A 23,011-nucleotide genomic window follows, 5' to 3' on the forward strand; every position below is an offset into this window, starting at 1 on the left:
TCAGGGACCAGGATAAAGCTCCTGGCTTTAGCCTGGCCCAGCCCTGGCTGTTGTGACCATCTAGGGAGTGAATTAGTGGATGGAAGATATCTCTCTCTGTGTCTCTTCTCTCTGTGTAACTCTGACTTTAAAATAAATAAATAAAAAGGGGTCCAGTACACCTGCACTGCCAGCACCCCATATGGGTGCTGGTTCAAGACCTGAATGTTCCACTTTAGACCCAGCTCCCTGCAGATGTTTCTGGAAAGCAGCTTGGAACCTTGCATCCACGTGGGAGACCTGGAAGAAGTGCACCAGTGGATGAAAGATCTCTCTCTCTCTCTCTCTCTCTCTCATTGTCTCTCTCTCTCTCTCTCTCTCTAACTCTGCCTTTCAAATAAATAAATGTTTAGAAAATCTTCAAAAAAAAAAAAAAGAAATCCCCCAAAACACTATGCACCAGTTAGAAGAGTACAGTGAGTAAATCAAAATGCTACAAAACCTATATAGTTGCCATTAATAAAAAAAAAAAAAAAATTACTTGTTTTAAAAAAATCCAAATGCTGGCATTCTCCAGAAAAAAAAAATTAAGGAATATTTATTCTAAAGAAAAAATTACAGAGAGAAGGAGTGATGGAGAGAGAGATCTTCCATCTGGTGGTTCACTGCCCAAATGGCCACAATGGCTGGGGGTTAGGCCTGAAACCAGGAGCTTCCTTTGTTGTCTCCCATGTGGGTTCAGGAGCCCAAGCATTTGGGCTGTCCTCTGCTGCTTTCCCAGCAGCGTTAGCAGGGAACTGGAGTAGAAGTGGAGGAGCTGAGACACAAAAACTTAAGACACAAATCTCACAAATACCTAAATGGGATGTTGGTGTCGCAGGCAGCGACTTAACCTGCTATGCCACAATGCCAGTTCCTGTCTAGAAAAATTCAACAAGCTTAATTATAATTGCTAGAAAGTTGAGCTGCTTAAAACTTGCTCATTGAAATATTTTGACTTGCCTCAATGCTTTATGTCGCTACACACAAATAAAATGGAAAAACTGCCAGTACCTGATTTCCGTCCCCTATTTTCCACTTGGAATAATATACTTAGGTACATTTTGACCCCATGGGGGAAAAATATCTAACGTTCAGAACTACCAATTATAGGAAGGAGAGGAAAAAATTTTTACATGAAATGTTTCTCTACATAGTGCAATCTTAAGGACATTCTCCATGTATTCAGTGTGCTAGCTGGATGTCTTTTGGCATAATTGTTACATGTTTGGCATGGATAGTGCACAGGTTGGTGTCCTCAAAAAGGCCAACTAGATAGGCCTCACATGCCTCCTGAAAAAGCACCAGTGGATATGCTGTGGAAGTACACATCTGTTTTGAAATCTTGAGCAATTTCTCTCACCAGACCCTGGAAGTTTGGTGGATTTCTGATAATGTCAAAAGTCATGAAGTGCCGCAGTACCAGGCCTTTAATGATGAGGTGTTTTTTTTTACCTCTCCAGTAGAGGGCGCACTCTTGCAAGTGGCTTTTGTAGCTAGTTGATTCCTGGGTGCTTTATCACGTGGCGATTTGCAGGTAGGTTGCTTTGTTTGAGCCATGGTGTAAAGGCTGCCTTGGGGCTGGCACTGTGGCGTAGTGGGTTAGTGCCCTGGCCTGAAACGTGGGCATCCCATATGGGCGCCGGTTCTAAGCCCTGCTGCTCCACTTTGAGTCCAGCTTTCTGCTATGGCCTGGGAAAGCAGTAGAGGATGACCCAAGTCCTTGGGCCCCTGCACCCAAGTGGCAGACCAGGAAGAAGCTCCTGGCTCCTGACTTCAGATCAGCTCAGCTCTGACCATTGCGGCCATCTGGGGAGTGAACCAGCAGATGAAAGACCTCTCTCTCTCTGGCTCTACCTCTCTCTGTAACTCTGTCTTTCAAATAAATAAAAATAAACCTAAAAAGAAAAAAAGACCTCCTTACTTATTCGCTTTTTCTTCTACTGGAGCTTGATGTTTGAGAGGCATAGCTGGTGTTAGAGCGCGATGGCAGCACAGAGGCAGCTGTGAACACGAGACAGAGATTCCTTCACAAATTGGACTTAGTATTTCCCCAGTAAGTGATTAACAGCACCATAGGATGTCAGACACAGGGCAGTTTTCGTAAAGACTCTGGTTTAGGAGCTTCTTTAGCCAAGAAAACCATGTGAGTTTTCTGGGACCCATTTGGAAATAATCTTAGCATATTTAGGAGCTTATTTTTCTGTTAATCTTTTAACTGAGAAACAGAACATGAAGACATTGGTGAATATTTATGGCACTTAAAATATACTTGCAGGTACTTCGGCCTGGTGTCTTGTGGTTCCTAAGAAATTTGAATGATCCAGATTTTAATCCAGTACAGGAAATGATCCACTTGCCCATTTATAGGCATCTCCGAAGATTTATTTTGTCAGTGGTGAGCAAATCTTTGCATTGTTTTTGAGAGAAGTGTGTTACCCTTTAGTTTCATTTCTTTATGAGAAAGGCTGGTAGAGTATATTGAATAACTTAAAATTAAGTCTATGAAATTCAGTTGTTAGGTACCTGTTTTATTGGTTACATTGTTAAATAAGTGATGTTTACTAAACATAAATGCCTTCTAGTTCTGTGTAATAATTACCAAATTATGTGTGTATGAGTTACTTAATTTGTATTGAAGCAATGAAGATTTGTTACTGGTTTATAAATTAAACTCTTAGCAGAAACATCTCAAAATTTCTTTCCCACTTGGAAGAAGCAATTATTTAGGGAAATCTAAGCTTTTTCAAGATAGGATTTTAAAAGCAATATTATGTCCTTTGGAAATTTTTGTCGTCTTTAACATGATCATGTGTTTGCTTACTGATGATTTATAAGTTACAGGCCATTCTATTCCTCCATTGTCAGTCTCTACCTTTCTGTTTGTCATGCAATGACACCATGCAGTGGTATCCCTTGAGGCTCCGATTTAGACCTGTGTCCTAGAGAGAGGCAGAGCCTTAAAGCAAAAGGAGCAGCTAGCCTTCATAGGAACACGGTCTTACAGAAGTGACCTGAGGAGGGTGTGTCAAGTGAGAACAGCTGGGTGTGGGTAGATGCAGACCTGGGCTGAGGTGGTTAAGGACATTCAGAAGTACGGTGGAAGGGTGTCTCAGTGCTGTCTCTCCTGTTTTTTCCTGCAGATTGTCTTTGGCTCCATTGTCCTCCTGATGCTGTGGCTTCCTATCCGTATCATTAAGAGTCTGCTGCCTAATTTTCTTCCATACAATGTCATGCTCTACAGGTAAGTTGTAGTATTTGGAATTGCTTTACTAATTTATATGTGTTAAGAGTTTGATATTCAGATTCCATTAAATATTTAAAACATGCATTTCTTTTAGATATTGGGAGTCATCTCACAGGTAAATTTTGCCGTATTCTAGATCACATAAGCATTTGTTTATTGGTGACATTTCCAAAGGAAGATTTATCTTTTCTGCAAATTAAGTATGCATATGTTCAGCATTGAAATGTTTTATCATATCTAATGTGAGTATGGTAATAGCATCATCTTTATTTCAAAAAGCATGCCTTAAGGAATGAAGCCAAAGGTTCATGTTTCATTATGTATTAAAATTGGGATTTAAGGCTTGTAGGTGGAAAATAGTTTTGGTTTAAAAATTTAAGTTGCCTGGAAACCTACGCTCTGCCACTCATCCTGTATTCTCTTTCTTAGTGATTTGCATTATCCTTACAGTCACTATCCCAGTTACATGCAAATTGGACTTCTTCACCAAACTTACAATCTTTAAGTCTTTTCAGTTCTAATTTTTAGATCTCTTACTAATCCAACTTGATTTACCGCTTGGTATCTCAGTTTAGGCAGTCTTCTTACTCTCCATTTATAATCCAGCACCCACACCTCTGCTTCTGGATTGTCTTCAAATTTGATTGTATTCCTCCTCTTTGTGAAACTTGTTATGGGGCAGGTGCCAGAGATGCCTGCATCCGTATCCAGTGTGTGGGTTTGAGCCCCGCCTCTGTCTCCACTTCCAGCTTCTTGCTAATGTGCACCCTGCCTCCAGGGTGCTCCGCGTGCTTCAGTTCCCGCCATCTGTGGGGAAGACCTGTGTTGACTTTCTTCCTCCTGGTGTGGCCTAGCCTGTAACATCAGCCAGGCTGTTTAGCACATCTGGGGACTGAACCAGCACATGAGAGAGCCCATTCTCTTCCTCTCTGCTTTTCAAATAAATGTATGTATATAAATGAAGAGTGACTGATGAAGACCTGAGGAATGACAGTTAAGGAAAGACTTGAAGGAGAGGATGATGGGATGAACCATGTGCATCCCTGAAGGCAGGATGTCTTTGCAGGGGGTCTGGTATGTGTAGTGACATCCAGTTGTGTTGAGGGGCAGCAGGAAGACAAGTTTGGCTGCAGTACAAACAGGAAGGCAAAGTAGTTGGCCTTGAAGTCAGAGAGGTCCTGGAAACCCTGCTCCTAGAAAGCCTCATAGATTGTCCTAAGCAGAAGTTCTTGGAAAGCCTTGTGCAAAGGATTGGTCTAGCTTGGATTAAAGAATAATCACTGTGGTTGCCACAGTGAGGACAGACGGGGTTGCAGTGATTTCGTAAGGTGGGAAGAGAACCAGGATGATCATGGTGCAGTGATTCTGGTAGAGATGAAGGAGGTGGCAGTGGAGGCTGGGAGAAGTGGATAGGATGTAGGATTTTCTAGCTGTTTGAATGTGAGTCATCGTCAAGGATCAAAGACTGCCCTGAGCCCTTGTAAGGATAGAGTTCCCTTTACCGAGCTGAGAACAACTGTAGGAGGATTGGGAGCTTGATACTGAACATAACAACTTAAGATGTGCAGCACATGTCACCGTGGAGCGGTGAGTTGGCACACTGAGTCTACAAGTCAGGAGTTAGAGAAGATCCCTGAGTGGTAGGTAGAAATATACAGAATGGTAATGTTTCATGCCATACGAGGCTCCCATTCACCCTGAAAGTGAGTGTAGATGAGAGAGGAGAGCACAGAGCACAGGGTCCTTCGTGTCTGCAGGTGGGATGGCTGAAGGTGAACCAGCAGGCTTTGGTAGCTGTTCAGGATGAAGTACTTCCAGAAAGAAGGAGTAACCAGTTGTGTTAAGTGCTACTGACAGAGCAAGTGAGGTGAGAACCAAGACCTGACCATTGATTTCACAACCTCAGCGTTGTTAGTGATCCTTGCCAGGAAAAATTTTGGTGGAGTTCAGGGGAAAGGCTCACTGGGTTTGAGAGAACAGAAAAGAGAGAGTAAAGTCAGTGAATTTATTCAGCTCTTTAAGGAATTTTGTTGTAATTCCAGTAAGTGTTTAGCATAATATGGTTATAATGAGAAATAGAATTCACATCATAAACTGTGGGTGTTTGTAATTTCCTAGTGACGCTCCAGTGAGTGAACTGTCCCTCGAGCTGCTCCTGCTGCAGGTCGTCTTGCCAGCATTACTTGAACAGGGACACACGAGGCAGTGGCTGAAGGGGCTTGTGCGAGCGTGGACTGTTACTGCCGGCTATTTGTTGTGAGTATGGGCAGCTGACTGCTTCAGCACGTGCAGCGTTGGTGTCTGTTGAATGGCCTCTCTGATGTGAGTTTTCCAGGATGTATTTGGCATCCTTGTAGATTAGATACCTTAACATGAAACAGGGATTTGATTGTATTTGATTGGACATCTGTCCTTTTCTAATCCCCCTCCCCCTCCATTATGTTGCCTTAACTGACTTTGTAGCTGGAAGCTTCCGTCGACCCACATGTCATGGTAGACACAGTAGTCATAAAGACTTCTTCTCCCTCAGATTCTCAGCTTCTGTACATTGGATGCTTTTTTTTTTCTTCAGTTACTGATTTCTTCTCAGGTAATTGCTGAAGAAAACAAAATAGATTGAATGTATGGGGTATTGTACAAGTGATTGACATGGACTTCTAAAGGTTTAATTTAAAGCAAGTTCCAACATGTCTCCTAGACTGAAATAATAGTGCTATGTGTAGATTTCTGTGTGTAGCAAGTATTAAGAAAACAAGGCTCATGGCAGCTGCTTCATTCTGACCTCAAGTAAGACTTCTCATTGATGTAATTTTTGCACAGGGATCTTCATTCGTATTTATTGGGAGACCAGGAAGAAAATGAGAACAGTGCGAATCAGCAAGTCAACAACAACCAGCATGCTCGAAATAACAACGCTGTCCCTGCAGTGGGAGAGGGCCTGCATGCCGCCCACCAGGCCATCCTGCAGCAGGGCGGCCCCGTGGGCTTCCAGCCGTACCGCCGACCTCTGCGCTTTCCACTCAGGGTGGGTACTGCACAGACTGCACCAGGGCTGGTTCCTCCAAGTTTCTGGTGCGAATTGCTGCTACTAGCTTGCAGCCCTCTGCATAGACATATGTAGCACTTCACTAACAAGAGCTTATATGTTTTGTTACCCTCACTCAGCAGTGTACTGTGAAGGTAAGTGGTCACCTAAGCTTATTACGTCCTTGGTAGTTTGGAGTGGAGATTCTTGGGCTCTTGTTCCCTGTTATTTGAGAATGAAAAAGGCTTTACAGTAAATCGGAAACAAAAATACCTGTGATACATTTCAGTTGTGTGTCAGGAATTAGAGTGAACAATTTTAGTGTTTTTAATCCCATTTAATTCCCACCTATACTCTGTAAGATGTTGATGGTAATCTTGTTTATAGCTGATGAAACCAAAGGCAAGATTGCTTTAAAAAGTGCCTGTTCCATGGTCTTCAAACTAGTAAAGGATCAGTCTGTGATTCATAATTTTGTCAGAAATGTCAATTGTATTTTAAATGTTCTTTAATAATGGTAATGGGCTTGTGAGTTGCATCATTTTGAAATTTGGGCAGACTACTTAATCTCTTGGTCCCAATTTATTTTTTTTCCCCATAAAAAGTCATACTGCTGTTGGAGGTTACTTCGCCCAGTCATTCAGAAAAATGTCTTGAGTGTCTGTGATGTTTATTTTTGGTGTCAGTGAGAGCTATAGAGAGCATTTACAGTCTTGGCCGTGGAAGAGCTTTTAGTCTACTCAGGAGATGAGAAAATACATAGTAGCAAATTTGATTTGTTTGTCTGTCTTTCTTCCTTTCTTCCTTTTTTTTTTTTTTTTTTTTCCTTTAATTTATTTATTTGAAAGGCAGAAGCAGAAAGAGAGAGAGAGAGGTCTTCCATTCACTGGTTCACTCCCCAGATGGCCACAATGACCGGAGCTGTGCCGATCCGAAGCCAGGAGCCAGGACCACCTTCTGGGTCTCACATGTGTGCAGGGGCCCAAGGACTTGGGCCATCTTCCACTGTTTTCCCAGGCCATAGCAGAGAGCTGGATCAGAAGTGGAGCAGCTGGGACTCAAACCATTGCCCATATGGGATGCTGGCACTGCAGGCAGCAGCTTTAACCCACTGTGCCATAGCACCGGCCCCAGATTTTGTTTCTCCTGCTGAGTGTTTGCAGAGTGTATTGTGACTGCTTCAGTCTGGAGCCACTGATCCTAGCGTTGGCCCAAAGCCATCTTCATGCTGGAGGTGGTACCTGGAATGTCTTTTAAAGTAAAGAAAAAAATAGGAAGTGGTAAGGGTGTGTTAGGGCATGGCAGGCTTGGGATTGCAGATACTGGAATATACGTAGGAAGAGGAAAGGGCAGAACAGGAGTGCCTTGGAAACCACGGTGGATTTCTCATCTTTCAGCACATTGCTCTTCCCCTGCTGGAGAAGTCTCTGTTCTGATGCAACAACTTACTGGAGGCATTTTCTGTACAACCCTGAGGGAGAGGACATTTTTTTGCTTTTTCTTAATCTGAAAAGTCATCTCCTTTTTCCTTTCCCAATTTTCACTAGGCCCTCTCAGCTTTCTAGAGGCATACACCAGAAAAGGCTCTCTAAGCAAAATGTACTTTGTGCCAGATCGGAGATGAAATTTGCTTCTCAGGCCAACAAAATTGACAATTTCAAAGTGTCCTGCATTTTATTGTCTGGATATTTCCTTTTTGTTTCTTTTTTTAAATATTTATTGATTTATTTGAAAGTCTGAGTTACACAAAGAAGGAGAGGCAGTGAGAGAGAGAGAGGTCTTCCATCCACTGGTTCACTTCCCGATTGGCTACAATGGTCGGAGCTGTGCCGATCTGAAGCCAGGAGCCAGGAGCTTCTTCCGGGTCTCCTATTTGGGTGCAGGGGCCCGAGGACTTGGGCCATCTTCTACTGCTTTCCCAGGCCATAGCGGAGAGCTGGATCAGAAATGGAGCATGCAGGACTCAGACTGACACCCATATGGGATGCCAGCACTGCAGGCAGCAGCTTTACCCGCTACGCCACAGTGCCGGCCCCTCGCTGGAGCTCTACCCTCTGATCTTGCGGTCATGAGCCTTTATGGTGGAAAGCAAGCTACAGTCTCTGCCTTTGTGCCCATGGCTAGCATTTCCCTTCTCTCGGTACCTTCCCTTTTTTCTGCTCTTCTCAGTATGGGAGCCGCTAGCTACATGTGGCTGTTCACTTTCACATTTAATTAAAATAAAATGAAATAGAAAATCCTGCCCTTCACACTAATAAACACATGTGACTTGCTCAGTAACCACGTATGGCTGGTGGCCACTGTGTTGGTCAGTGCAGATCTAGGTATTTCATTCATTAGCAAACATTCTAATGGGCTAGCATTGTTATTTGATAAAAAGTTGGATATTTGTAAGTCATAATATTTTGTTTTAATAGCAGGAGAAAGCCCTAAACCTACTGTTTTATTTTTCTGCTCTGATTAAAAGTTGTGCTTGCTTGTTACTGATAGTTGTTTCTGATTGTATGAAAATACACCCTTTTTTTCTTTTTTACTTAAATTATAGATAATTTTACTAAAATAGATAAGAATTTTCATTCAGTGTGAACCTGAAGAAAACCTGTAAATGCGGACATAGGCAGTTTCTTTTTATTGGGAGAATTGTGTTGAGTTTTTGAAGAGTATCATAAAATGCATTGAGCATGTGTGAACCGTTTCTGCATTCTTCTGCTTTACTCCACAGATATTTCTGTTGATTGTCTTCATGTGTATAACATTACTGATTGCCAGCCTCATCTGCCTTACCTTACCAGGTACGTTCTTATCCTTGTTTTCAACTGATGACATCGTGAACGCTCTTTTAAAAAAGTTAAATCTCTGAGATTTTTTTCTTGTCAAATATAAACAAAGTAGTTTTTCTCTCATTTTTGATTGAATATGGGTGTTGATATGTTTAGGAGTCTCTGTCTTATTGGACCCATTTATATAGGAGCATAGAGGGACAAAGCAAAGTTACCATATGTGATTTAATTTTAGCAGTAAAGTATTGTGGTCACTCAGATTTCGTGGTATGGTGTGGATTTTCAAAGTCATCTGTAGATTAAATCATTTTTTTCAAGATGGTCTTTTGATGCTTATTATGTTTATTTTCATGATGGAATTGCTCCCAAGCCATTACGTGCTATTGCTAGGGAATGTTTTGAAGCCAGTGTTTCCCTGTGTTGTGTGGCATTGGCAAATACTAATCTTCCATGGCCTTAGTATGCTGGAAATGTCAACAAAACAGTGCCTCTTTAAGAATGTACTGTGGATGAGTCTAGCTCCTTGTCATTTTCTCCAGAAGTCTAGGATAAATAGAACTGGAGTCCAAAGCCAGTGTCAGATGGGCAAAAAACAACTTGATCTCCCTCATTAGTTTAGAAATTTTAAATCATATTGATATGCCTTAATCACTAAAATAATCATTAAGGTAAACTAAAAATTTCAACTTTTATCAAATGTAAATTATATATTGAGTTGTTGTCTTCATTATAACACTCAGTATAATTTTATATATTACAGTTGTGTTCAGTATTTGAATTTTCCCATGAATGCTAAGTCTGGGAAAGAACAACTAGGAAAATTAACTTCAAATTTTTTTTTTTAAAGATTTACTTTATTTATTTGAATGTCAGAGTTACAGGGGGCAGGAGAGAGGAATCTTCATTCATTGGTTCACTGCCTAAATGACCACAACAGCCAGAGCTGGGTCAGGCCAAAGCCAGGAGCCAGGAACTTCTTTCGGTTTTCCCACGTGGGTACAGGGGCCCAAGCATTTGGGCCATCCTTAACTGCTTTCCCAGGTGCATTAGTAGAGAGCTGGATCGGAAGTGGAGCAGCTACGCTTGAACTGGGGCCCATATGGGAAGCTGGCATTGCAGGTGGCAGCTTAACCTGCTATGCCACAACACCAGACCCTCAAATGATTTTAAACAAAGAGAACCTTTTTTGAATTCATAGGAATGATGACTTAGCCTTAAACTGGCAAAAATGAAGACTGTGGAGTCTGGTGCTGTGGCGTAGTAGGTAAAGCCACCATCTGCAGTGCTGGCATCCCATATGGGTACTGGTTTGAGACCCTGCTGTTCCACTTCCCATCCAGCTCTCTGCTATGGCCTGGGAAAGCAGTAGAAGATGGTCCAAGTGCTTGGGTTCCTTTACCCACATGGGAGACCTGGAAGAAGCTCCTGGTTTCAGATCCGCCCTGCTCTGGCCATTGTGGCCATCTGGGGAGTGAAACAACGGATGTGGATCTTGATCGCTCTCTCTCTCTCTGCCTTTGCCTCTGCCTCTCTGTAACGCTGCCTTCCAAATAATAGATCTTTTTTTTAAATGAAGACTGTATGTTTGTGTTTGTGTAATTTTTGATTCTTAGGACTTTGCTTACATGACAAATTCTAGTTCATCATTGAGTACAATGTAGGAAAACATTGCTGGTAAAATTTAGATTTTGAATTTTGGGCATTTTATATTTATATTTGTATGTTCTATTTTCATATTTTTATCATAAATATTAAGAAAAATTTAATGAAAGAGGGCAGCCTAGTTTTAGTACTTATATTTGACAGTTAGTCATTCCAGTAGACATTATTTTCTTTTAATTCAGTTCCACAATCTAGCAGAAAGAATGCAGCCATTTGTGGTTAACTAGAGGAATGGTCAGACTCACAGTGTGCACTGGAGGTGATGAGGGACTCACAGCGTGCACTGGAGGTGCTGAGGGACTCACAGCGTGCACTGGAAGTGATGAGGGACTCACAGCGTGCCTGGAGGTGATGAGGGACTCACAGCGTGCACTGGAGGTGATGAGGGACTCACAGTGTGCACTGGAGGTGATGAGGGACTCACAGCGTGCACTGGAGGTGATGAGGGACTCACAGCGTGCACTGGAGGTGATGAGGGACTCACAGTGTGCCCTGGAGGTGCTGAGGGACTCACAGCGTGCACTGGAGGTGATGAGGGACTCACAGCGTGCACTGGAGGTGATGGACTCACAGCGTGCCTGGAGGTGATGAGGGACTCACAGTGTGCCCTGGAGGTGATGAGGGACTCACAGCGTGCACTGGAGGTGATGAGGGACTCACAGCGTGCCTGGAGGTGATGAGGGACTCACAGCGTGCACTGGAGGTGCTGAGGGACTCACAGCGTGCACTGGAGGTGATGAGGGACTCACAGCGTGCCTGGAGGTGATGAGGGACTCACAGCGTGCACTGGAGGTGATGAGGGACTCACAGCATGCACTGGAGGTGCTGAGGGACTCACAGCGTGCACTGGAGGTGATGAGGGACTCACAGCGTGCACTGGAGGTGATGAGGGACTCACAGTGTGCCCTGGAGGTGCTGAGGGACTCACAGCGTGCACTGGAGGTGATGAGGGACTCACAGCGTGCACTGGAGGTGATGGACTCACAGCGTGCCTGGAGGTGATGAGGGACTCACAGTGTGCCCTGGAGGTGATGAGGGACTCACAGCGTGCACTGGAGGTGATGAGGGACTCACAGCGTGCCTGGAGGTGATGAGGGACTCACAGTGTGCCCTGGAGGTGATGAGGGACTCACAGCGTGCACTGGAGGTGATGAGGGACTCACAGAGTGCCTGGAGGTGATGAGGGACTCACAGTGTGCACTGGAGGTGATGAGGGACTCACAGCGTGCACTGGAGGTGATGAGGGACTCACAGCGTGCACTGGAGGTGCTGTGGGACTCACAGTGTGCACTGGAGGTGATGAGGGACTCACAGCGTGCACTGGAGGTGCTGTGGGACTCACAGCGTGCACTGGAGGTGCTGAGGGACTCACAGCGTGCACTGGAGGTGATGAGGGTGCTGTTTCTCTCTACAGGATGCTCTCTAGAGCTGTAACTTAACTGATGAAAAACTAACCCTGTCCTCTCAAAAACACTTCTTTGATTAGAGTGTGTGACGTGTGGAATAGAAAGTGACCACTAAATTTAAAACAAGCAAAACTAAAAAATACAAACCCTAGACTAGAAATGTATGTAGAACACTAGGCATTTCTACAGAATGATGAGTGATGATTTTGATATCTTCAAATGAACAAGCACACATGTTTTTTCAGGTAACATTTACATATATTTGTCTGTAAAAGTTATTTTCACCCCCAAGCTATTTTGTGAATTTGTAAGAAGTCTGTGGTTATCAGCATTATAAGTTGTAACACTTGGCTATTGAGCTGTTTTAGTTTAATTTGGAGGCATTGTAGTTCTTTGGTCAAGAGTACGACTTTTGTCATGAGGCGTGCGTTGGAATTCAGCTGCACTGAGTGACTTTGGGCAGGATTCCCATCCTGTTGCCTCCGTTTCTCAGTCTTAAATTGGAAGTCCTATCTATTAGTAATGTTTTGTAGAATCTTGCTTATTACAACCATCAGCTCCTTTTAGGTTTTCAAGTTGAATACCACCATGTTAGAAAGGCAATCCAAAGGGGGCAGAAATGTACTAGAATTTTTGTTCTTTCTGTTTCAAGAAAGTTACCAAATTGTTTAAGTGGTCTTACCTGAGATTGTTGATTTTATTTCTCACAACTCTTACAGGAGGTAAGCCCTTCAACAGCTTTCAAATATGTTTATTATGTTCCAGCATATTTAGATAATTTTTTTCTAAGAAAATTGGTTTGGTATTCTTTGATTATTGTACTTTAGGACCCTCTTGTGTCCACTCCTTATTAAAATAAGTTTAGTTTTCTATCTTGATAAATGAATCAGTTGGAAGAAAGTTCCTCTTATTTGTGATGTTCCCTAATCTTGAAAGTGTTGACAGTACATACAATAGGAAAAAAAAAAATTCCACATCTTTGTTCCATTTCAGGGGTGTGGAAACTTTTTTCTGCCAAGGGCTGCTTGGGTATTTATAACATAATTTGCTGGCTATACAAAATTATAACTTAAAAATTAGCCTTCTGTGAGTTTTGAGTACCACCTGAGGCATGGTAGGGCCAGACCAAATGATTCTGTGGGTCTTCCATGGCCCTTGCCATTCCCCACCCCTGCATTACAGGGGTAATGATTTCATGTGGGAATGAGAACAGGGAAAACAATAGTACCCTCAAGCTTCTCCAGACCCAAAGGAACAAGTGATTGGCATGGTAAATCAGAGTGCGTGTCCCAGGAGAGTGTGTTCGTATCGACTTCCTGTGTTTTGTTTGTATCTTAATCAAGTGTTGTTTACTCTTTAGAGTTTGTGATCTTTGTCTTTATTTTATGGTGGCATTAGTGCATCAGAGTGTGATGTCTTTGTCCTGATGTGAAAATACTAATAGGACATCACAATGACAGTTCTCTTTACCTAGCCCCAAGTCTCATTTATCAGCCTTTCTATTTTCAGTATTTGCTGGCCGTTGGTTAATGTCATTTTGGACGGGGACTGCCAAGATCCATGAGCTCTACACAGCTGCTTGTGGTCTCTATGTTTGCTGGCTGACCATCAGGGCAGTGACCGTGCTGGTGGCGTGGATGCCCCAGGGACGCAGAGTCATCTTCCAGAAGGTTAAAGAGTGGTCCCTCATGGTAGGTTTTCATAATCGTGACAGGTCTTGTCTGATGGGAGTAGTGAATGTTTCTCCAGTCATTTCTTAGATCTTTTTTTCCACTTTTATGAGTTTTCTTAGTATTTCCTGATAGTGTCAGGAGAGTTGATTTTTTGATTTAGAATATCGTAAGATGGTAGCTTTCTGGATCATTCTGAGAACTCCAGTGTTATATATTCAGATATTTTTGAGTGTTAAAAATATGCTAAGTGATCCAGTTAAGGCCTTTGACTAAGTAAAATAATTAAAAATTTAAGAAAACTTATTACTGCATTAAGGAAAGAAGTATTCTGTAGAGTTAAAATGAAGTTTAAGTAGAATTTTCCTTTATTGGTGTTTTTTTTTTTAATTTGTTCTCTTTGAACATATGTATTTTTTGTGTTAAATATTATTTATTTGAAAGAGACAGATGTTCCAACCACTGGTTCACTCCCCACATGGCCTCAGTGGCTGGGATTGGGCCAGGCCGAAGCCAGGAGCTTCTTCCAGGACTCCCACCTGGGTGCAGGAGACCAAACACTGGGTCATCCTCCACTGCTTTCTGGATGCCATAGCAGGGGGCTGCATGGGAAGTGGAGCAGCCGAGACTTGAACCAGTGCCCAGGTGGGATGCCAGCATCACTCCAACATGTGTAATCTTGACTTTGGGATCAAAACATATAATCTTGCCTTAAGGAGCAACATATATAATCTTGACTTTAGGATCCAGTTAATATTTTTCATGTAAGTGACGTTCTTTTAACTATGTAGCCTGCTGCTAATTTAGGATTATCTTGGCCAAAGTGAAAGTAAAGTTAAGGGGCCAGCACCATGGCGCAGTAGGTTAATCCTCTGCCTTCGGCACCGGTTTGAGTCCTGGCTGCTCCTCTTCCAATCCAGCACTCTGCTGTGGCCTGGGAAAGCAGAAGAAGATGGCCCAAGTGCTTGGAGCCCTGCACTGGCATGGGAGACCAGGAAGTAGCAACTGGCTCTTGGCTTCGGGTCGGCACAGATCTGACTGTTGTGGCCAACTGGAGCGTGAACCAACGAAAGGAAGACTTTTCTCTCTGTCTCTCCCTCTCACCGTCTGTAACTCTACCTCTCAAACAAATAAATAATCTTATATATAAAAAAAGAAAGTGTAGTTAAGTGTTTGATATAATTTCTCTCGTTTAAAAAAAGCTTGATTTCCATAAATGTAAGGTTTAAAAAAAATAAAGGTGCTTATCCAAGTGTGGTGATTTATATCTTTATGCAGTGTTGGCAGTGACTGGTAAATGTTTAGATCATAGTTTTTCATTTGTATTATCAACTCTAGTTCTGTATCTGAATTTATATTTTTATTTCATTTGAACTTTATACATTTAGTGTTAGTGCAGAAAAAAAATTTTTAAAGTGAGAGATTAATGTGTGTTTTGAGTAAAGGGGTTTAATTGCTATTTAACGCATAAGATAATGACACTTTTTCCTGTTCTCATACTTAAAATGTAGAATGGCTATTTCTGTTTTTCATTTGTCACATAGATTGCCAAATAAAGAAGCCAGTACTGAGTCTTCCAGGCATGCCACATTCAGGCTCTTGTTGAAGCAGATGTACTCACTGAGGCTGCCTTAAGAAAAAGAGAGGGTATCAGACCCCAAGGCCATTTTAAGGGCTGATTTCTGTGTCAGAAGTTTGTAACTGCTCTTTCATAATAAATTTTTTCTTTGTCTGAGATTTATTCTCATTTTTCTACTTGATCCAAATTCTCCAGCTGCACTGTCTTAACAGACAAGCCAAGAGACGAAATAGCTACCATATTCAACAGTCAGATACATTTTATCATCGTAGTGAGTTCTCTTGGACTGTACTGTTCTGGAAGAGTCAGATTGATCAGCCTGATTGATTAACTAGCATTGTGCTGAGCCTTTCCCAATACAGATCAGTGTATGTGTGTATGAGCCACTGTTGGGCCAGAGGTCTTAGCCATCCAGTGGCTTTTCTTGGACAAAGCCTGGTTATGAGAATGTGATTGTGAGTAAACCAGCATAGCCCCTTGGTTAATATTTACAAGTAAAATGAATTTTCTGTAATTTTCTCTTTTTCAGAAGCAATGCATAGTAATTTCAAGTTTTCATTATAGTTTGACCTCATACAATAACAGACTGAAGAAATTTCTTTTAAAGACATAACAGTGTGTTTAAATTGTCTAGTTGCTCTGTTAGGCATGTCAAAGTGGGGTACACAGAGTTTGGCTACAGCTAGGAAGATGCTCCTGAATGACATAGTCTTTTGTCTCCTAACAGATAATGAAGACGTTGATAGTTGCCGTGCTGCTGGCTGGAGTCGTCCCACTCCTTCTGGGGCTCCTGTTTGAGCTAGTCATTGTTGCTCCCCTGAGGGTTCCCTTGGATCAGACTCCTCTTTTTTATCCATGGCAGGTAAATACGTATCTTTTGCTGATGATGTTTCATTAAGAATTTGAGATCAGAAAAAAATCCTTAATTATTTTGTTTGTAAGCATTTGGTTTAGAAAGGCACTTTTTTTTATTCTTTGTAAAAAAAAATTTTTTTTTAAGATTTATTTTATTTGAAAAGTAGAGTTAGAGAGCAAGAGATCCTCCATCCACTGGTTCACTCCGCAAATGACCACAATGGCTGGAGCTGTGCCAGGATGAAGCCAGGAGCCACAGGCAGAGGATTAGCCTATTGAGCTGCGGCACCTGCCAATGTGTTAACATCTTTATGTAAGAGCTGTGTTGCAGGGTATCCAGTTGCTGTAATTTGAAGGAAAGGCTTTTTTTGTTTTTTTTTTAAGTTTGTTTTGAACAAAATAATGTCAGAAGGTAGAGAGATGAACAGAATTAGAAAAGCATGATTTTGTGAAAAAATTTTTAAGAGATTTATTTATTTAGAAGTCAGAGAGAGAAAGAGATCCTCCATCCACTGGTTTACTCCTCAAATGGCCATGATGGCCAGGGCCGGGCCACACTGAAGCCAGTTTCATCCAGGTCCCCTACATGGGTGGCAGGGCCCAAACACTTGGGTCATCTTCCACTGCTTTTCCCAGGCCATTGGCAGGGAGCCTATTCAAAAGTGGAGTGGCTGGGACACAAACCAGCACTGATACGGGATGCAGCATCACAGGTGGCAGCTTCACTCAGTGCACTGCAACACTGGCCCCAGTTTTGCAAGATTTAACAAAATAATTCATTTCAGCAAGGATTGTCAGTGATGTTAGCCCATTAGGTTGATGGATCTTCAGTGGCTATTGTTGTATGACAGTTTACCCTATCGCTTACTGGGTTCAAACACCCAACCACACGTATACAACCTTTTTTTTTTTTTGGTTCAGAGTGTGTACATCAGAAGTTTAGATGGATGTGTTGGTTTATGTTCCATGATAATCTGAGGCCTCAGCTGGGAAGAGTCCATGGCTAGGCGTGATCACTGTCACAGTGTTGTGAGTGAGGGTGGTGCTGGTTTTCAGTTGGCACCTGTCCAAGGCTCTCCATAGGTACTCTTGGATGTGCCTGGGTTCGTTACAGTTCAGTAGCCTCAAGGTAGCTGAGCTTTTACAGAACTGAGTGTCTACACAAGCAAAGTAGAAGCTTCATCACCTTTAAAGTGTTAAGTATTTGTTTTATCTGAAGGGCAGCTCAATCCAGGCTTCCCACATAGGTGGTAGTAGTAAGAGAGGACACAGAAGGGGTTATAGTTAGGCAGGTAGATAGGGTACTGACCCCTGTACTCAGAAGAGAAACTCAGTGTGAAAAACTTTCTTGAGGACAAGAAGCAAGGCTGTTTCTTGGGAACACTATTAGACATCCACTGGAGCTCGCTTCTCAGAAGTAGATGGATGCTAGGCGTTAGCAGGGAGCTGAATGCTTGAGCTGTCACCTGTCCCCCAAGGTATACATTAGCATGAAGCTTGAATCCAGAGCAGAGCTGGGACTTGAGCTCTGGCACTTCCATATGGGATGCTCATGTCCCAGGCAGCCTCTTTTTTTTTGGACAGGCAGAGTGGACAGTGAGAGAGAGACAGAGAGAAAGGTCTTCCTTTTCCGTTGGTTCACCCTCCAATGGCCGCCGCGGCCGGCGCCCTGTGCTGATCCAAAGCCAGGAGCCAGGTGCTTCTCCTGGTCTCCCATGCAGGTCTCCATGCAGGGCCCAAGGACGGGCCATCCTCCACTGCACTCCCGGGCCACAGCAGAGAGCTGGCCTGGAAGAGGGGCAACGGGACAGAATCCGGCGCTCCGACCAGGACTAGAACCCGGTGTGCCAGCGCTGCAGGCGGAGGATTAGCCTATTGAGCTTCGGCGCCAGCCCCCAGGCAGCATCTTAACTGAAGTGCCAAATATATGCCCTGTGTCATCTTTTAAGACCTTGTTTCCAAAGCCCTACAGCATCATTCTCACTGCATCCTACTGGATATAAGCAATGGTTGACCCATGTTCGAGCTATGGGATTGAGACGCCCACCGCATAGTGGGAGGTTAATTTATGGGCCACGTTTTGACACCCACAATGTAGAAGTGGTTAGTGTCACTTAATGATAACCTGAAAGTGAAACACACAACTTGTAATAGAGGAATCAGGCAGACAGTCCCCTACCTTGATCAGAGTTCCACCGTAATACTACAGCAAATGAGGCAGATACCCTGTGCCTCTGCTGGGTTTCAGGGTACAGTGCTGGAAAAGAGCAAAACCCTGGCATGGAGGAGCTAGCCTGGTTCTGCCAGCCAAGCCATGGAATTCTGTTGGGTGTAAACAGTTTCACAGAATGTCAGGGTCATACAAGGCCATTCTGTGTTCGTGATTGAGCAAAACCAAAATAAGACTCTATTGTTACTGTTTGAATATGGAACATAGGAATTATTCGTACCACAAAATAACCAAACATCCCTTTTCTTGGCAAATATGATGGGCTGGCTGTTGCTTCGTTACCAGGTACAGTTATAGCCTCACTTCACCCTTTTTCTAGATAGGATTTGGTAAGATAACCCATCACTGATGATTCTGCCTTCCAGTTGCATTTGATACAGAATAAAGCCCTCTTTCCTTACTGCCTCTGCCAGGGTGTGCATTAGCAGGAAGGTGGAATTGAAAGCGAACCCGGGACTTCAACCCAGGCACTCCACGTGAGATGAGGGTGTTCCAGGTGGTAAACTCCTACACCAAAAACCTGCTGTTACATAATTTTTTTGTGATGCAGAAAAATGAGAAGCAGAGTGACAGAGAGTGGCTGAATGTGGTATGTCTGTGCTTTGGAGTTGAGTGTAGCAGGTGAAAAGCATGAAGTATAGCTACTTAGCTGGTCTGGCAGCTCCCAGACGTGTTTCTGAGTGGAGGAGAAGCACAACCAACAGGTGGTTATGTGCAGCGTGCTAACCTCACTGCTGAGCGTAACACCTCCAGGTGTTTGAAGGACAGGTGGCTTGCCTTTTCTCCATCCCTGGCTGTGCGTTGCTTGCATTTCTTGTGCATGTGGCTGTAGGCCTCTGTGGAACTCGAGCAGGGGCCGTGGTGTGTCTATCCTGTGGAGGAGAGCTGTAGAGCAGTGGGTCTTGGAAGAGGCTGATCCTCAGTGATCTAGGGACCTCTTTGGGTGGACCCTAAGTTCACTTGGGGGCCTTCTGGACTCCTAGGAGACCAAGACAAAGCTGAATTGGTGAGTTGAGCCTTCCTTGCCTGTGAGCCTGGAAGGCAGCAGGAAAAGCAGCGGCTTTCTCCATGTTCCTCGGTAGGGGCTGGGGGCTACTATCTCAAAGGTCTGAAGGGTGGAAGGAGGATAAGCCCAGTCCCAACTGAGCCTTCAGGCTGCAGAGGAAAATAGCGGTGCCTTACCCAGGGGACGCTCCGCAGCTACAGAAAGCAAGGTCATCTGAACCATCAGAATGTACACCTGTGAGAAGGCTCCCACGGCGCCGTGAGCTTCCCCAGAAATGACTAAACACTCTGTTGAGCAGTGGTTGTTTGGTTTTTTGTTTGTTTGTTTGTTTTTTCCCCTTAATGGAGAATGGGACTGGGAATGGGAGAGGGAGGAGGAGGTGGGGTGGGAGGGCAGGTATGATGGCAAGAATCACTATATTCCTGAACTCATACTTATAAAATTTGTAATCATTAAATAAATGGTTTCTTTGGGGAAAAAAAGTTTAAAAAAAAAGATAATTTTGAAAGTCAAGAAAAACCACTGTAATTTAAAATTTTAGAAACATTGAAGAAAATTGAAGTGCTTCTTTTAAAAAAACTTAATAAGAATAGTTTGAACAACAAAGTAAAAAAGTGAGTAAACACACATGAGCCCATGGACAGTGGCACAGCCCGCAGCATGGCTGCTGTGGAGCTGTAGAACATGTGGATGTTGCCACTGAGGCTTGGACTGGAGTCCTGGAAGATCAGCGCCAAGCAGGGAGCAAAACTAGGAGGAATTGAGGGGAAAGATAAGTGTCTTAGAGGGTGCATCCAGGAGACTTAATATATTGATAATGGGGTTGGTTCCAGAAGGAAAAAAATGTGATGCTGTATGGAAACAAACATATATGGAAGATCTCTTTCTCTCTGTTACTTTGCCTTTCAAATAAATAAGTGTTTACAAAAACAAAAGCTAAATGTTCTGTATATTGTTTAAAACAGATCCTCCCCCCTTGCCTTTTTGGTTTTTGTTTATTTATTTGAAAGGCAGGATGACAAAGGGGAAAGTCCTTCCACTAGTTCACTCCCCATTGGCAGCAATAGCCAGGTCTGGGCCAGATCAAACTTGGATCCAGGAACCCTAACCTGGTCTCCCACGTTGTGCGGTAGGGGCCCAAGTATTCGGGCCACCATCCACTGCCCTCGCAGATGCATTAGCAGGAAGCTGGATCAGAAACAGAGCAGCTGAGACTCAAACCAGCACCTGGTATGGGATGCTGGTGCTGCAGATGGCAGCTTAACCTGTTGCACCTAATGCTGGCCCCCCAGAACAGCTTCTGGAGGCTTCGTGTGTCATGCTAAGGATGTTAAGGTTGTAGGTGGAGAAGTTGACTTCCATGAGCCGATTTGGATTTTGAGAGCTACCATGGCGGGTATGATACATGGGGAAGGAATGGTGATGACCATGGCTGCCAGGTGGAATGGGGGTGGGCAGGCCAGAGGCTGGAACACCACGAGGGGCCTGGTGTGCGGTAATATTGGGAGTGGAAAGTGATAGAGGGACTAATGACAGTTCCACAGGAGAATTGCAAATGCTTCAAGTTTGAAGCTTTCTGTGAGCCTTTAGAATGGTGTTTTTAGGCCAAACTTGGCTTCACAGTCTTAATTAGACATAAAACAATCTAAAGATGATTTGATTAAATAAAACCAAGGTATGTATCTGCTTATTGTGATCTCAAATAATAATCTGACTTTTCTTGATCTCTAGAGGAAATATATTATGTAGATTTTCAAAAGATATAAAAATGATTTTTGATAGAAACACTGACCTTGGGCTGTTGAGTTAAAGAAAAAATGTGTATTTTCCAGTATGTTAATCTGTAAAATCCTTACCAGTCCTGCAGAAGTGAAATAATATAAGAAACTTGTATGACCTCTCTGCTGAGTTTACTGTCAAGATGAACAACAGTGTGCTAAGTGGTTCTTTTTACCCTAGGATTGGGCACTCGGAGTCCTGCATGCCAAAATCATTGCAGCTATAACGCTGATGGGCCCTCAGTGGTGGTTGAAAACTGTCATTGAACAGGTAAGCGACATCAGTGTTCAGACTGAGACATTCGGAGTCTATCCTGGTTATGGTTAGCTAATGGAAGTTTGGTTTTCATTTTTTTGCTTTTCTGAATTTTCTGCATATTTTTTTTAAATGAACATGTCTGCGTAGGTACACTCACAAGTGTGTGTGTGTGTGTGTGTTTTAAGATTGACTTATTTAAAACAATTACAAGAGGGGCTGGCACTGTGGCATAGTGGGTAAAGCCAACGCCTGCAGTGCCAGTGTCCCATATGGGCGCCAGTTCGAGTCCCACCTGCTCCTCTTTTTTTTTTTTTAATGATTTATTTTATTTATTTGAAGGACAGAGTTACAGAGAGAGGTCTTCCATCCACTGGTTCACTCCCCAGATGGCCGCAATGGCCAGAGCTGTGCCGATCCGGAGCCAGGAGCTTCTTTCAGGTCTCTCATGTGGGTGCAGGGGCCCGAGGACTTGCACCATCTTCCACCGCTATCCCAGGCCACAGCAGAGAGCTGGATTGGATGAGGGGCAGCTGGGACTAGAACTGGAGCTCATATGGGATACCGGTGCTTCAGGCCAAGGCTTTAACCTGCTGCACCGCAGCGCCGGCCCCAAGGCTGCTCCTCTTTCTATCCAGCTCTCTGCCATGGCCTGGGAAAGCAGTGGAAGATGGCCCAAGTCTTTGGGCCCCTGCACCCACATGGGAGACGTGGAAGAAGCTCCTGGCTCCTGGTTTTGGATCGGCGCAGCTCCGGCCGTTGCGGCCATCTAGAGAGTGAACCAGCTGATGGAAGCTCTCTCTCTCTCTGTCTCTACCTCTCTCTGTAACTCTGTCTTTCAAATAAATAAAATCTTAAAAAAAAAAAAAAAAAGGCTCCCATTTGGGATGCTGGTGTCACAGGCAACAGCTTTACCTGGTACAACACAGCACCAGCCCCATGTGTGTTTGTTTTTAAAGGCAGTTTTACTACTTAGGAGAGGAAAAATTATTTATTTTTAAATATTTATAGATTGGTTTTGTAGGCAGAGTTACAGGGTGGGGAGCAATGGAGGGAGGAAGGTAGCTTTCTTCCCTCCGTTGGTTCACTTCCCAGATGGCTGCAATGGCTGGAGCCTGGAACTCTGTCCAGCTGTCTCATGTGGGTGGCAGGAACCCAAGCACCTGGGCCATCTTCTGCCTTTCCAGGAGCATTAGCAGGCAGCTGGATTGGAAGTGGAGCAACCAGGACTTATGCCAGCACACATATGGGATGCTAGTTCTCAGGTGTCTCAACCTATTGCACACAATGCTGGCCCCAAGGAAAAATAAGTTGGAATGGAACTCTGTAACAAATAACAGGTTAATTCAAAAAATAAATGTTATTAAGGTTTATAGTTCTTATAGGAGATACTCAGGAAATGGGTAATTTTCAAAGAAGTGGCTTTGAATTCCAGCTTATGTGGGGTCTTCAGTAATGAATAGTTAAAATTTTAGCGAAGTGATGAGAAGAGAAGAACT

At 43.4% G+C, this 23,011-nt stretch overlaps 1 protein-coding gene across 1 annotated transcript in view; it reads left to right on the plus strand.

The window, feature by feature from the left end:
- The window catches only part of MARCHF6 (membrane associated ring-CH-type finger 6), a 92,622-nt gene that overhangs the window by 56,814 nt on the left and 12,797 nt on the right, over positions 1 to 23,011 (plus strand). Inside the window, exons 16-23 of the mRNA XM_062211682.1 lie at positions 2,297 to 2,416; positions 3,162 to 3,262; positions 5,384 to 5,521; positions 6,086 to 6,290; positions 9,013 to 9,082; positions 13,648 to 13,829; positions 16,115 to 16,249; positions 21,438 to 21,527. Coding sequence (XP_062067666.1) covers positions 2,297 to 2,416; positions 3,162 to 3,262; positions 5,384 to 5,521; positions 6,086 to 6,290; positions 9,013 to 9,082; positions 13,648 to 13,829; positions 16,115 to 16,249; positions 21,438 to 21,527 — 1,041 coding nt within the window. The remainder of the gene's footprint in view (positions 1 to 2,296; positions 2,417 to 3,161; positions 3,263 to 5,383; positions 5,522 to 6,085; positions 6,291 to 9,012; positions 9,083 to 13,647; positions 13,830 to 16,114; positions 16,250 to 21,437; positions 21,528 to 23,011) is intronic.

The sequence above is a fragment of the Lepus europaeus genome, chromosome 15 (assembly GCF_033115175.1).
Source record: "Lepus europaeus isolate LE1 chromosome 15, mLepTim1.pri, whole genome shotgun sequence".
Lineage (NCBI taxonomy): Eukaryota > Metazoa > Chordata > Mammalia > Lagomorpha > Leporidae > Lepus > Lepus europaeus.